Below are 16,408 nucleotides of genomic sequence, written 5' to 3'. Positions count from 1 at the left end.
CTTGCTTCTTGGATCTCCAGGCTCTGCTCGGCATCTGGAAGTATTTGAATGAATGTATGAATAATCCTCAACTCCCTTCTGTACGAGAAGAATCAAGTTTTCAGACAAGACTCCACGGAGGCGGGAGAAACGGAGGGTGGGTGGTCAGTGTCCATCCCTATCCCCAAGGAAGGATCTTCCCAGGCGAGGCCAAAGCCTTTGATGGGGGCTGGGCGGGCAGAGAGCCCGATCTCGCAGCCCTCTAGATGGAGGGGCAGTGATCTGGGGAGGGTACACCTGGGGAACAGTGCCCAGGTGACCTGCCCTCTTTCATGCCAATGGGGGTAAAGATGAGGGGAAATGGGGGGCCTGTGCTTTCTCCCCATAGTGCATTAGCGACTGGCTCACGGAAGGCCCAGAGGAGCGTGTGTGCGCACGCGTGTGCACGTAATCCAAGGGAAATAAATCATTGCTCATTATCCCTCCACTACAGAGTAAAGGCAGCCCTTCATTTCTGCACAACAGGCAAACACTTAATCGCTCCCTGGAGAAGTGGAGGTTTTGCGAGTTGGATGTTTTTCAGAAAACTGTGATATGCACGATTAAAAAGAAAGAAAGAAAGAAAGAAAGAAATTCTGCAGCAAAATGAAGCAAGCCTCTTGGGTCAGCCTCTGCCCTCAGCAGGCAACTACAGGTTGGAAAGGATTATCAGGAAATTGCAATGGCACTTGGGCAATATGGGTATAAGGTGTGGATCTGGAGTCAGGTAGACTGGATATTTAGCTGACCTCAGGGCCACTCTCAGAAATCCTGGTAGGATATGATACTACCTTAGAGACTAAGCCAAAGGTCCTCCTCCTCCAGGAAGACTTCCTGGATTATTACCTCTCCACCCTGATCTTATTTTGTTCCACATTCTCTCTACTCTTTCTGTTCCATTCACATTGTATGTTTTTGTAGCTCTGAATGTGCTCAAGTCTGTTTTCTGTGGGGAGAAGAGTGTGAGGGGCTTGCTATCGCTATCAGACTGGGTGTTCCCCAACAGCAGCAACCGGGACTCACTTGAATTCCCTTCTCCCTTCCGACAGGAGTATTCCAGATGTGGGCAGCTGAACAGGGGAAGAGGTGGCATGACTGGTCTGTGGCAAACCAGGAGAAACTCCACCTGGGGGGCTTCTCGGCTCAGTCTTCCATAAGGCCCTTTCTTGGGGAGGAGGGGAGAGGATAAAGAAACAGGGCAGAAGCCAGGGTGACAATGGGAGGTGGGGGCCGGGGGAGTGGAGGGTGGTGGCCCCTTCCAGTTTCTGTCCCTCTCTCCTAGCCCCGAAGGGACTGACAAGGGCAAAGGAGAGAGACGCAGGCGGGTGCGGCATGGTGATCCTGGGGGAGCCAACTTGGGAAGGGAGCCAGCCTCCTCTTATTAAACAGGCACGGAGGACCAGAGGGGAGGCTGTCTTTAAAACCCCAAGCACGTTCTGAGCTGCGTGTGCTGCGAAGGCTTTGGACGGCAACTTTAAGAGAAAAATGACATTCTCCGTGACGCGCCTGTGATTTTAATTATCGTCAATTCGATTACTCACTTTGTGGATTAACCACCGCCAGCGTTAACTCCATCCTGGCTTCTCCCTGACGCCTAGAAAGGTGGTACTGTGGCAACAGGAATAATGCAGCCAGAGAGAAACCCAGGTGGGCCCCCCTTAAAGAAACCCATAGGAGAAACGTCACCTCAGCCAGCAGAAAAGGGTCTGTCAGATTCTGCATCCGGCAGCTCCTCTGGGGTATTTAGGGGTTATTCACAGATCAGACAGGTGTCAGAGGAGAGGGAAACTCACAGCTACAGGGTGGAAGCTGCTGCTCAGTCAGAAATAAGGTGTAACATGGGAGGGAACTCTGCAGTCTGGGGGTTGGTGCTGGGCTGGATTATGGTGACTTCTCTGGACACAGCATCACCCAGTATGAACCAAGACCCTAGTGTGTGCTCAGTTCTGCTAAAGGGCGTGGGGAGACCTGAGGACCAGGCCTGGGCCAGGACCAACTGCGCTGGGGGACCAAAGGGAGTGACATTTAAGGAACAACAAGAGATACTTGAGTATTTAAAGGAAACTCTTGTCCACCTCAAGAGCTTCCAGCTCTGTGCCTGGCGTCAAGCAGGATCCAATAAAAGCTTGGTGAATGGACAGGAAAACCCAAAGCTGTCAGCATGAGGAAGTGGGTGATTTGCGGGGAGGAAAAGCAGAGACGATGCCATTCCCCAGGGCTGTCAGTCCAGGACGACGGACCAGCTCTGCTTGCCCAGGGCTAAGGGGATTCCTTAATCCCTCCACATCCACCACCTGTGTCAGCCTGAGCCTCATTCCTTCATTCTGAAATCTTCATTCAGAATCCCGCTCCTCTGTGCCCCACTTGGGCCTTCCCTTCAGTGACAGCCACCAGCACGCTGGGCGCCATCAGAAGTCGGAGGGTGCACGCGTTTTGTAGGCTTAAGGACATCGCTAATTTATTTTAATCCACTTAAGCCTTCAAAGCCTTGGATCCCAGCTCAAACGAGACAGCCCAGCCGGGGAAGACCGCTGGAAACCCTCCTCCCCGGGACGGGAGCCGTTCCACCCCTGGGAATTCCGCACTTCCAAGAGTCCCCAGCCTCCGCCCCAGCTCCTAGCCTCACGGCCCCTCCCACCCCACAAATCCCACACCAGCCTCTCGTTTCCATCTTGCCCCTCTAGACTGGCTGTGTGGGGTCCCAGAGGGGAGGCTGTGCGCCCTCCCGCCTCGGGCGCCTGAGGGAGGAGCACCTGACCCTCGTCCGCGAGAGTGGGAAGAGCGCTGGATGGGAGTCTGGAGGCCATGGCTGAGGCCCGACTCTGACAAGTCTGGCCAAGCCCCTACACCTCAGCCCTCCTACCTCTAGAAGGAGGCGGTAGTCCTTCCCTGCCTCCCTGCCGGGCCATTGTGAGGAGGAACTAGGACAGGTGTTTATCAGACTTGAGGACTTGAGGTCCCCTGAGCTACATGTGCCTACCCCGCTGTGAGCCGCCACATAGGTGATGGATCCTGAGGTGTCGATGCGATCATAACACCACCAGGGATCCCCAAACTGGCTAACAGGTCATGGGAGAACATCTGGGATGCTCCAGTATTCGTGCCTTGTTTTGTTTTTAGACTGTCATCAAACGTATACTAAATTTAGAAACTTTTATTGAGAACTTATGGACCCCTCAGAATATGTGAGTTACAAATCCCAGTTTGGCAAACACTGTCATAGGACACTCTCATGACCTCCCTTGACAGACGGGGGTTCCGAGGGCCCCTAAGACGGGCATCCCTGTAGGCGTCTCAGAGCAGAAGAAGCTTTCCAGAGATCTCCAGACACTTCCTAACGAGTGAGTCATCTTCACACTTCCCCCCAGGGAAGCCAAGAAACAGAGCTCATGCTTCCAGGAGAGCTGGAGCTGAGAGGACCAAGTAACCCTTGGCCGCACACTCAGGGCATCCACAACCTCGTTCTCTAGCAAAGGAATGCCAGAGGAAGATCCCTCCTGCCCCAGGTAAACATGGAGGCAGGGCCTGAATAAATTGTCTGGAGACTAAATCAGACCCCTTCAGCCCATGGCTACCCATCCTTCTTACCTCTCTCCCCAGAGGCAGAGTCTCTACAGCAAATGAACATCCTTGGACATCCAACAGGCAGAGAGGCTCTGCTGAGGTCCCACCTACAGACACAGTCATTGCAAACAAGGATGGAGTGGGAAGTGACTCTCACCTGCAAAGGCCACGATGGGGTGTTCCCTCAAGGTGCACAGCTGCTCACTGCTGGGGTCACTGGTGACATCCTGGGAGCTGGAGAGGTGGAACACTAGCAGTGTGAGGCTGGGTGGCAACAGGGTGACAGCCAGGGGTCCCGGGAACACCATGGTGGGGCCCTCTGCAGTCCTAGGCAGGCTGGGGAAGTCCTGCAATGCAAACACTCAGGGTCACCAAATGCTCCCTCAGCAATGCCCCCTCCTTGCAATTTCCTCATGGTGGTCAGCAGCCCTGCGGGCTTCGTGTGTTTGATTGTTTTTTAAAATAAATTTATATTTTATTTATGTTACTTAAAGCTTACTCTGCTCTGGTTATGCAAAGTTATAGATCATACCTTGAAAGCTAATTTCTCTTGTAATGGTATTCTGGACAAAACTGACAAATTACAGAGCTTTTTCTATTATGATCCCAAATGGCTTAAAATTAGTTTTAATGATAAAGGTGGTAGCTTAGGGATTTTAATAAATGGAGCTAGGACAAGTGGGTAGCTATCTGTAAAAAGATAAATTTAGATCTATAACTCACATCTTAGATTAGGAAAAATTCCAACTGGATAAAAAATTTAAATGGTAAGAATAAAACCATAAAAATACTAGAAGAAAATGCAGGCCGAATTCTTTATAACCTTGGAGTGGAGAACCGTGACTCAAAATCCAGAAGCTATTAAAAAAAAGACTGGTGCATTTAACCACATAAAAATCACAAACTTCTGCACCAACATCAAGCAAAATCAAAAGGCAAATGACAAACTGGAAAAAAAATTTGCAGTTCATATCACAGACAAGGGGCTAACATTCCTTATATATTAAGAACTCCTGGGAATCAAGAGGAAAAAGACCAACACTCCACTAGAAAAATAGGCAAAGAATATAAAAGCAAAGAGGGCTTAAAAATATGAATGACGCTTATTCTCACTCATAATAAGAGCAGCGCAAATTAAAACTTTGAGCTATCACTCCACACCTACTAGTTTAGCAAAAATCCAAGTGAGACGACACACTCTGGTGAGGCTGTGGGAAAGGGGCACTCTCATATACTGCTGGTGGGCGTGCAATACAGTCCGGCCCCGTGGAGAGGAATCTGGCAATATCTGGCAAAACGACAGAGGCATTTACCCTTTGACCTAATTTCCAGGAGCCTAGACCAGTGCTACTCCAAGTGTGGTCCATGGACCAGTGTTGATCCACAAACTGTGACAACTTTTGGTAAGATAAATGCAGACATTTGAGAGTAAGTGTTTAAAAACCTTTATGGTAATTTGATGGAGCAATTTTTACATCTATTGGATCTAATACAATATTTGGGCTTATATTTTGCCTCGCTTTTTTTCTCCAATTCACTACTCTGGTAATTCACTTGTATTGAATTTTACATGAGTATCCGCCTGTGACAGATTGTAAACTGAGAAGTAAAGGCTGCTCCTTCACCACAGAGAGCTGGGAAGCAAACCTAGCCGACAGGGGCGCCTGTACAGGTGCAGAGAGACTGATGCACAAGATTATTCCTCATGGCATTCTTTGACGCGACAGAAGACAGGAAACAACCGAATATGCAGCAACTGCAGACTGCTTAAATAAGCCCTGGTATCTTCATAATGCAATACTATGTCGCTCTAGAAAAGAATGGGGATTTTCTCTAGATTTTGATATGGAGAAATCTCCAGGGATACTAAGTAAAAAAAGCAAGGTGCAGAACTGTGTAATAGCATGCTACCTTTTGTGTAAAAAAGAGGGTAGAAATCGGAATATATATTTACATTTGCTTGTGTTAGCATTAACATACACAGGGAAAATAAACCAAAGCTAATTCAAGAAAAAAGAAGGTTATCTATAAATAGCAAAACGGTGATTCAGGCTTCTCAATATATACCTTTTTATATTATTTCATTTTTGAATATTAAATGTGTTTAATATTACCCACTCAATAAAAATTTTAAAAACTAGTTTGGGTTCCCTAAAACTTCTAACATGGAGTGTCCCAACAGTGCCCCTGGAGGCTTGACCTGGAGCCTCTGAGCCAGCTCCCACCTCCCCCCCTCCTCCCCGGCCCATCCGATGTGTCACCAGGCCCTGGGGACCCCATATCCCTCACAGGTCCCTACCCACGGAGTGACCTCCTTGGTGTCACCTTCCTCATCTGTGAAATGAAAGTTGAACTAGATCTGGGATTTCTGGCCAGCGTGGGAGCGACTCAGAATCACTTCCACTGGGGGCAGAGCCCAGGGGCCGGCAGGTGAGTGACCCCAAAGGGGATTCTGAGGAGCCTCCCCAGGGACTAGAGGCTCCTGGGAATCCTTCCTGCTCTAAGACCCACTGCTCCTAACCCTTCCTCTCTCTTCCCTTCCTACTCCAGGTCTGGGAAATTACGCAGAATGATTTTCTTCCCGCCTAAGTTCCCTCACATGTGTGGAAATAGGCTAACGCGTATCAATGCATCGCTGGAACGCTTCAAGCAAACTCCCCAGGGACCACAGTCTGTGCCCCCAGCAGAGCCCCCTCCTTCCTCCCCTGCCTCATGCTGCACCCCATCCTGTGGGCCATTAGGTCCTAGAGCACCATTTTGGTCCCCTCATCCTCAGGCTCAAATTCTCCACCCCTCCCCAGGACAGTCTGGCCATCCGTCTTAGAGACCCTCTGGGAGGAAGGCTGGGCCCAAACTTACCCCCCGGAGCAATTTTTCACATGAGTTTTTCTCAGACCCAAGCTGGGTCCTTCCTGCTGCCTGGGGCTGGCAGTGCTGTCCTCCCCCTGCTGCCCATCTCCTTTCCCAGACACTGATTCCTGGCCTCTCGAACAGGGTGCAGAGGTGGGGGTGGGGCCCAGAGGGCGGGCCAACCCTCTGGAGCTTGTCCACCTGAGTTCAAATCCCAGCTTTTCTCCTTACCAGCTGTGTGACTCTGGGAGAAAATAACCTCTCCTGGCCTCAGTTTCCCCAAATTGGGAATGAGAATAACAGTATCAACTCCCCCAGCCATTGTAAGGATTAAAGGAGTTACTGCCTTTGAAAGGCCTAGAACAGTGCCTGGCAGACAGACAGCATCAACGCATGAGAGCTGTTCTGGTGCCCTGGTGGAAGGGAGACTGGGGAATTCCTTTTGCCCTTTGACACTTGTGCTGGATACCTTCTGTTTGTCCCTCCCCTCTCTCTCCTCCTCCCTGCTCAGTGCCTGGACTGCTTCCGGGGCCTCCTTCCCTCTGTTGGGCCATTGGGCGCACTGGCAGAAGATGGGAGGAGGGAAAGAGGAGGCAGCAGAGTGAGTTCCCATCCTGGCTTCTGGAACTCCAGGTTTCAGCAATCCTCCCCCTCCTCCCCTCAGCTTAGAGGGGTACATCCTCTGGTTACCGACCCGTGGGTACCACACAGTGAGATATCCCATATGGTTCCCAAACCCCTTCCCACACCTTTGTAAATAGTTCCTTTATTAAACTTCCCTCACATTTCCCAATTCGAGTGTGCCATCTGTTTCCTGGGGGACCCCGACTGCTATAACATCCAATTGGCGATTTTCAACACATATGCAAATATCATCTTTTCAGACCTTAGCTGAGGCTGTTCCTCCACCAGCCTCTCAGGGCATCTAAGGTGTGCTGACAACTGCCCTCCCCTCATATTCCTAGCCCTCCCCCTGTCCCATGCCCCCTTCCCAGGCCCCCTGCCTCCCCACCCCAGGTGTGACAATCCTCCCCAGAGTCCCCAGGTCTGCCCCTCCGTGTGGCCACATCCTGAGCTCCCCCGGGGGGGCTGAATTGGGAACACATTCTGGACCCCTTCGCCTCCCCCAGGCCCCAGGCCTCACAGCATGTAAGTTCTGCAGTAGAAGTTCCACTTTCATTACAGTTTTTATATAAATATGTCCTCCTAGTCCTCTCGAATCAATAACTACTAGATTAATATCACTTCGTCCACCCCACACAGCACGTCTACTGTTTGAGGAGAAAGGATGGGAACACAACACATGAATGGGAGCCAGGAATGGCCGAGGGCTGGACCCGGGTCAGGGATCTCCTCCACCCAGCTACCTGCCCTCCAGGTGAGGGAGGAGGGAGAGAAGAGAGAGCAGCAGATGGATGTGCACACCGCACACAGAGCAGAGTCACCCAGAGGTAGAGACAAGCACTGACCAGGGAGGGGGCAGGAAAAGCCTGCATTCAGATGAGCGGGCCAGTCCTCAGGAGTGCAGGGGTGGCCAGGGTGCGGACTGCCTGAAGCCCATGGGGGCTCTTGCACAGGCCTATTTCCAGGGCCTCCTCTGCCCTTGGCAAAGGAGCCACTTGGCCCTAAGACGGACGCAAAGGAAGGACAGAAGGAGCAGGGAAGAGAACAGTGGGGCTGGAGTGTGGGTGCTGATGGTCAGGGCAGAGCTCTACGAGCCAGGGCCTGTAGCTTTACAAATGTCACCAGAACAGGGGTGTCATACTGGAGAGAGAAGAGTGGTCAGCCCCACATCACTGAGAGTGTCACAGGGTCTGATCTTTTGAGCAGAGTTGGGAGGGTGAGTTCCCAACTTTGGAAGAATTCCCCGTCTTTGGAAATTACCTCCCCTTGAACCACAGGCCAAAGGGGTAGGCCCCCAGCAGCTTTATATATACACCTATCCCCATGCCACCCTAGCTGCTTGCACCAAGGATAGTCATGCGATCAAAACAGACCAAGCAGATGCTCTCCCAGCAACTTGGATGTATAACCCCACCACCACCAGGATCGAGTCAGTCTTTGTAGAGGACCCTGGAATATTAATGCAGGCCTGTGGGGTGGCCATCTTCTGCCTGCCATGTGGGCTGAGGAGAGGAGCAAGACATTCTGAAGACAGAGACCAGGGGCAGGAGACAGAGAGAGAGACCGGCTGGATGCTGACGCCTCCGGTTCCCAGTCCTCACCCTTTCCTGAGTCTGACCATATTCTGCTTCCAGGAGCCACCCCTTCCCAGATCCTTTTAATAAAATTTCCCGTTTTTGCTTCAGCCAGTTGGAGCTGTGTCAGACCAGGAGTCCCCTGCGCAGTGGGTGCCTCAGTGTCCATTCGTGCCTTCCTCCTTCCTGAGGGCGCCTCCGCAGGGTTGCGGGTGGGGGCAGCACTAAGAGGCTTTCCTTCCTCCTGCAGGCCTGCAGGTGGGATGGACGGAGCTCCATCAGCCTCAGCAGCTTCCAGGGACCTTTCACCAGGTCATAAGGACCGTGGTGCAGAAAGATAGGTGGGACCTGGATGCTGAGGACAGAATCCGCTCTGCCGACCTCCAGACTCCTTTCCCAGATTTGACCATTGCTGTCCCGTGCTATGCTTCCTTGTCTGTAAAATGGGGAGAATAATCACACCTGCCTCATAGAGTTGTTGCAAAGATTAACTGAGTTATTTTGTCTAATAGGCTTAGAACCTGCCACAAAGTAGGTGTTGTATAAGGGTTGGCTATTATTATTATTATTATTATTAATTATTATTATTAGGGAATAAGCCACTCCTTGTTTGTTCAAGCCCTTGTTTTTCAGGTCTCGGTTCTCATCAGCCAAGCGCCATTCCTATCCCACAGAGTTTGGTTTCTCATGCGTACAACTAAATACTGCTAAAACAAACAGGAATTTCTATTTCTAATATGTTTATCTGATCTGGCATTAAAATAATCCCGGAATCTCTCCACTGGCAGAGCCTAGCAAGAGCCCATCCCATCTCCCTGGGGGATGGAGAATACTGTGGTCAGTCCTGAGCCCAGGAGGCGGCCAGACCTGGGTGAAGATCTTACTCACCCCCTGCACAATAAGGCTAATAGTTCCCTGCCTTAGTGAGAACTGAGTCTGGCGCAGAGGAGGCCCTCTATGAAATCCATTTGTATACATGAAACAGTCCACTAGTTACCTGGGTGTCTGTCCCAGGTCTACCCATTCACTAGTTTATGCAGAACTTCACTGAGCACTTGCTGAATACCCGCCATGTGCCACCAGTGTTCATAGGGGAAGTGAGGGAGGGGGAGGTGCCCACCTGACACAAGTATGTCCCTGCCTTCAAGGAGCTTACAGTCCAATAGAAGAGAGGGGACATTTCCCAAGGAACAATTTATCACAAGGCAGAGACAGTGGCCTGAGGCCTGGGGTCTGATGGGGGGGGCCCCACAGAAAGCCTGTGCTTCACCCTGTCTTGGCGCCGCTTGTCACCAGCGCTGTGCAGGGTGCTCCAGGAGCGGGGGAAGGGAGGCGCAGCTATTTTGGGACTCCCGCTATTTTGGGAAACCCTCAGTGACAAGGAAAGCATTTTCCCAAATCATCCGCCAGAGTTTCTCTTGCCTTCTCTCCCGCTGCTGCCCCAGTTCCCTGTGGGTCCTCGATATGGGGTCACTCTAATGGTGCCTGGGGGCATGTGAACGCTTGTGCACATATGTGGAGAGAATGCACACCCACACAAGCACCCCCCGGAGGACGCCTCGCCTTCTCTGGGACTTCTCCAGGGCTCATTTTCCCAGCACAGATAGCGGGAGGAGGATTAGCTGAAACCGTGGGAGGGGATGAAATTGCCGAGTGCGAGTGAAGGGGACAGGGGCAGAGCGCCAAGGCCAGGGCTGTTGGAAGGCCCACAGTTCTAGAGGGACCTTTGCTCCTCTCTCGGGAGTGAAGGGTGAAGAAGACAGTGGTGGAGAGTGTGTATGAGCTGAATGCCCCACAGAGCCCAGCTGGCCTCAGAGTAGGCTCCCGGGCACAATCGTGCCCTCCCCTGCTGCCAGGGGACCAAGTGTCCAGACCGCCCTCCGGAGGGAGAAGCTGAATTGCAGCATGAAGGACCATCAAACCATTCATCATTCCGTTCAGTATGAGGATGAAGAAGGTGGTCCCAGCCCTCCCACGGTTTACAGTCCTCCAAAGGAGATAGAAGCATGAGTAGAAGATGAGCAGGAAGCAGCTTATGAGGGGGTCTGAGAGAGGGACAAGATGCCCTGGGAAGGGAAGGGAGAGGAATACCTGCGGGATGGAGATCTAAGAGACCACACGTAGAAGGTAGAACTCAAACAGGATCTTGCAGGAAAGAACGGGGGAGCGTCCTTGGTCATCAGGGGTGAAGAGCATTCCAGACTGATGGAATGACAAAGGGCCTGGGCAAAGACTCGGCCCTGGACCATCCTCAACGATCCAGCAAGGCTGGAGAAAAGGGCAGAGGGAGATTGAGAGGGAGATGAGTCTGGAAAGGAAGACCGAGGCCAAATCATGGGAGACTTCAGTGCAAACCTAACGCACCAGGAGGTTTTCTTCTGCTGAAAAGGAGAGCTTGATGGGTAGGGGCAGTGGAAGGATGTGGTCAGATCTGCGCTGAGGGAAGTTAGGTGGTGGCAGGCGGTGGGAGGGATGGGTGAGAGCAGGCCACCTGCCTGCAGGGCAACTCTGAGAAGTGGAATCAGGTGCCTCTTCCTCCAAGAGAACCGGACCCCTCCCAGGAGCATGGTTGCATCTCAGGCCCCACTCACACCCCACGGAGCACACACCAGCCCAACGGCAGCGGGCGGCCTTGGATAGAAGCAGGGGGGCTGCAGGACCAGGTAGGAAAGTGGAACCAGCCAGCGGTAGGAACCACTCAAATTACCATTGCAAGGGGGTTCTCTCCAGAGCAGCCAGGGAGCTTTTTCTATGGATTGATAAAAAGGGTGTAATCAAAAAGGAAAAGACAACCTATGACCCTAAAAGAGGAGGGTTTGTATAAGCACAGCAGCTGTGTATTGAGAATGTGCCAGGCTCTGTGCTATGCTCTTTGCCTGCAAGACCTCATGGCAATTTGGCCAGAAAGCTGAGCGATGCCCCGGTGATCACCATTCTCAGTTGATAGGAGGAACGTGCCCTAGGTCTCAGAGCCAGTTAATAACGGAGTCAGGATTTGAACCCAAGACTGTTGCAGAGGCCCATGTTCTGGGCCACGACACACACCATCGTCCTCCCGGAGGCGGTGGCATGCCCCAGCCCTCCTGGCACCTTCCACAGCCCGGGCTCCGCATGCTCTCCAAGCAGACTTTGGAGCTTCATTTGGTTTCCTGAGTTGGCTTCCTGACCAGGGAGAGCACTTTCTGGCTATAAATTATTAAATTGACTTCCTGCTGCAAATCAGTCTCCCGTGAGTTTGGGCTGTGGAAGCCAGTTTTTCACGGTCCTGAGTGGCTCTGGAGAAAGAAATTCCAAAGGTTGCTGATGGACAGGTCAGAGTCCAGAGCCCCAGTCCAGGGTGCTGACAGCTGCCTGGCAGCCTCCCTGGGCCCAGGGTGGACAGCCGGGGGCCGGTGTGGGAGAGAGTGAGCCACTTCCTTATGTCCCCACCTCAGGCTCAGCCCCTGAGCCCTTGAGGACATTTTGGGGAAGGGGGTTCGGCTGGTCCTTCTTCTTGGCCCCCTCCCTCCTTTCCTCCTTTCAAAGTCGCCTCTTGGCTGCCTGCCTGGGAAAGGGGGAGAAAAAGTGAAGGAAATAGGGGAAAACCAAGAGCAGGAAAGAATGTCTTCTGTCTGCGGTTTGCTGGGGAGGGAAGGCGTGGGGGGCGTCTGCACTCCCCTACCCCCGCCCAGGGCCACGAATGCCATCTTCCCACCCACCCATCCCTTACCACTTGGGGGGTAAAGCTTAGCCAAGCTCAGCACAAAGATAAAATTGAGATGCAGATTCCTTCCCATTGCTCTCAATAGAACAGATTGGATACGGATTTTCCTCCTTTCTTCCCATTTAGACCATCTGGCCCACTGGGGCCCAGAGGGAAGGTTGGGACCAGGTGGGGGAGGGGGCAGAGGCTCCAAAAGACATCCCGGCACTTTTCAGCTCTGGAACTTGGGGGTGAGGGTGAGGGATGCCTGTCCCAGCCACACCCTCTTTCCCAGGGGCCAGCTCATTCCCTGCCTTAGCAGTCAGCTCTCTGCTCTGGCCCAGTTGGGTTCTCCTCTCCTCTGTCTATTCCTAGCAAACTCCAAGTCGTGCATTTATCCCACCACCATTTGGTGGTCCTTCCTGCAGTCCCACCCACATCCCCCAACTGCAATTAAAGGAAAAATGTGATCACAGAAAGTTTAACACGAAGGGCTCTTAAAGATCATGTGGTTCAACCTCATATTTTACAGATGAGGAAACTGAGGCTTGGGAGAGAGCATCCAGCTCAAGATTGGACAGGGAGTTGGTAGAACTGAGACTGAATAACAACCACCACAAAGACCATGTTAATACCTATCGGGCAGTGTTCTTTATATCACGCCATTTAATCCACACAATAACCCTGTGAGGCAGATACTATTATCATCCCCATCTCATGGCTGGGAAAACTGAGACCAGGTAAGTAACTTGCATAAGGTCAAACTAGTGGAAGCCAGATCCAAACCCAGGCAGTCAAGCTCCAGAGCCTGCCCCTTGCACAGTCTCAGTGCTCCAGGCAGGAAAATGGCATTATTTGACATAGCCTTGGGAGTGGAGCCCGGGAATGGTGGGCTTCTTGCCAGGGCTCAGGCTGCCCCAGGGATCATTTGCAGATGGCGAAACCTCTAAAGCATGGTCCACAATCGTTCTGTATTTATAGTCATGGAGTCTGGACTTGCTCCTATGAACAGAGTACGTCAACGTGAAGTAAGAACTGAAAACAAGAACAGGAGGGAAATGTTCACCTCACTTGGAAAAACAAGCGTGAACCTTGTGAGGGCAACCTTGTAGGAGATGACACGCACGTGGAGGAAGATGGACCAAATGCAGGAGGAGAGAACCTGGCCCTAGAGTGAGATGCAGAGGATTAGGACCAGGACCCTGCCTCCTAGTTGTAGCGCAGCTTCAATGAAACCAGGCGAATCGTTTGGTCCATGCCTTGCACAGATGAGTATCATGAATGGTGGTGGCGGTGGTCACAGTGAGTTGGTATGAGGATGAACAGGGATTTTTTCCCTGTTTTCCAAACATTCTGTAATATTTTATCGTTTTTGCAAGGAAAAAGAAAACAAAGGAGACTTGCCTACTTTAATTGCTGGAATTAAATGCTAAGGATGTTGCCAAACACAAATCAAGCTTATCTATTCATTAGAGCAGCCTCCTTTTCTCCTCCCCACAGGCAAGCTCTCTCCGTGGAAATGTTTTGCTATCAGATATTTGCTTGCTGTATAAAATGAAAACAGCATTTGAAAACATGCCTACGGCTCAAAATGAGCAAATCCAGCGAAAGACCTGGGCTTCCTTGGGGGTTTCAATGACGGACTCACTTGCTCAACATACGCCTTTGTGGGGATGGCCCACTTCCACTCACTCTCCTGAGCACCGTTCGTTAACACTTGGAGAGCTAGTTCTCCTATAATTCAAGAGATGGATGGTGCTGATGGTTGCACCAACAGTGTGAGTGTACTTAATGCCACTGACCTGTACACTTAAAAATGGTTAAAGTGGGTTGGTGGGAATAAAATGGTGCAGCAGCTAGGTAAAACAGTATGGTGGTTCCTCAAAAAATTATTCACTGAATGACCATTTGAGCCAGCGATTCCTCTTCTGGGTATATACCCAAAAGAACTGAAAGCAGGGACTCAAAAAAATATTTATACACTCATGTTCATAGCAACATTATTCATAATAGCCAAAAGGGGGAAGCCACCCAAGTCTCCATCAACAGATGAACGGTAAACAAAATGTAGTTTACCCTCACAGTGCAATATTACTCAGCCTTAAAAAGGAAGGAAATTCTGACACAGGCTACAGGATGGGTGAACCTTGAAGACATTATGCTGAATAAGATAAACCAGACACAAAAGGACAAATATTGTATGATTCCACTTAAATGAGGGACCTAGAGCAGGCAAATTCATAGAGACAGAAAGTAGAAGGGTGGTTTCCAGGGGCTGGGGGAGGGGAGAATGGAGAGTTGTTATTTAACGCGTATAGAGTTTCCGTTTGCAAGAGGAAAAGTGCTCTGGAGATGGATGGTGGTGACGGTTGCACAACAAAGTGAATAACTCAAAACTACCAATGTATACGCTTAAAAATAGGTAAGATGGTAAATTTTATGTTATGTGCATGTTACCACAACTAAAAAAGCAGGCTCCTAAAGTCCGCTGGATTCAGGTAGACCAGAGGTGTGCTGCTGACCCCGCAGATGAGCAATCTTCTCCCACTATCCCCGCAGTGTGGTGCCCACTGCCAGTCCCTCACTCTTCCCCCCACCCCTCGGGCATGCTTACCCCTGACTAGTGAGTGAAGCGAGCCCCCTACTATCCGTCCACACCCTGGCTGCCTGGCTGGGGCATCAGGCAGCCCACATAAGAGGTGGGGCAACAGGAGATGGAGTGAAGACACATGGCATCCAAGAGACACAGCCCCAGGAGCAGCTGAAACCACTCATTGAAGGGGGAGAATCTGGAGTGAGTCCTTGGCTACAAGGTGAACCAGGCAAAAAAGATGAGGTTAGGCTCGAGGCCAGACTTCCCGATGGGCCGTGTGGTTGCCACTGTATTCATTTCCCGCTGCTGCTGTAACCAATTACCACAGACCTGGTGGCTTCAGACAACACACATTTATTCTCTTACAGTTCTGTAGGTTAGAAATCCAACACGGGGCTCAGGGCTAAAATCAAGGTGACAGCAGAGCTGCATTCCTTCCGGAGGCTCCAGGGGAGAATCCATTTCCTTGCTTTTCCCAGCTTCTAGAGGCCGCCCACATTCCATCTTCAGAGCCAGCAGCACTGCTTCTCTTTAACCATTCTCCCATACTTACATCTCCCTCCATCATAGCTGGGAGAAGGTCTCTGCTCTTAAGGATCCTTGTGATTACAATGGGCCCATAACCTCTCCATCTCAAGGTCCTTAACTGACTCACATCTGCAAAGTCCCTTTGGCTGCATCGGGTAATACATTCACAGGTCCAGGGATAAGGATGTGGATGTATTTGGTGGGACATTATTCTGCCTACCACACCCACCATATGTACCCCACATGTGACAAAGATTTCTGGCATCCAGAGACTCATCCATGCCTGCATTTCTGAAGAAGGAAGTGCAGTAGCCCATTAATGGTCACCAGCCAAGTCACAGCCACGCAGTCTCGGGGAGGAAAAAGAGGCCACTGCTGAGGGGACAGTCAGGGAGCGTGATGGGAGAGCCTGAGAGGCTGGGGAGAGAGGACTAGACATGGGGAGACGACACACACAGGGAAGGGAAGCGTGTCCCATGGGAAAGAAGATCACAAAAGGCAAAGGGGAGATGGGAAAGACCTTACAGGTGAAGTGCACTTCAGACAAGGAGGTTCATGAACACTGGCACAAAAGTCTTACCAAAGAGTGATTATCATTCACTTCCCAAAAGGATTTTCTGAAGCGTTCTTCAAGCAACGAGTTCCACTGTGTTCTTAAAATAGGATTTACACCCAATTTTTCAGTAACACATAAAGGGATCTTGTAAATCTATTGAAATGAAGTGAGACCAGTAACATCTGCCACCTTCTGTGCTGGTGGTGTCTGAGGGAGCGGGAGGGAACCACAGGCTCCAGCCCGGCCCGTGAAAGCCGCCAGTGTAATCCCCACGGCACCCGCCCTCATTCCACGTGTGGACAGCCCAGGCCTGGAGAGGTGAGGGAGCAGAAAGCAACAGCTGGGGCTGGCCCACGGCCGACTCCACAGCGCTGTTCCTTCTACCTTTCCTTAGCGGGGAGAGTTTTCATGGTGGCAAG

General features: G+C 51.3%; 1 protein-coding gene across 5 annotated transcripts in view; it reads right to left on the bottom strand.

Moving 5' to 3' along the window:
- SEMA5B (semaphorin 5B) overlaps nt 1-16,408 on the bottom strand; it is a 116,515-nt gene that overhangs the window by 36,022 nt on the left and 64,085 nt on the right. For all 5 annotated transcript variants that reach the window (XM_070242725.1, XM_014732849.3, XM_005601925.4 and 2 more), the window contains exon 2: nt 3,740-3,929. In XM_070242725.1, coding sequence (XP_070098826.1) covers nt 3,740-3,890 — 151 coding nt within the window. In that variant the 5' untranslated portion in view covers nt 3,891-3,929. The remainder of the gene's footprint in view (nt 1-3,739; nt 3,930-16,408) is intronic.

Source organism: Equus caballus, chromosome 19 (assembly GCF_041296265.1).
Source record: "Equus caballus isolate H_3958 breed thoroughbred chromosome 19, TB-T2T, whole genome shotgun sequence".
NCBI classification, from domain to species: Eukaryota; Metazoa; Chordata; class Mammalia; order Perissodactyla; family Equidae; genus Equus; species Equus caballus.
This window is presented reverse-complemented; position numbering and strand designations above follow the sequence as displayed.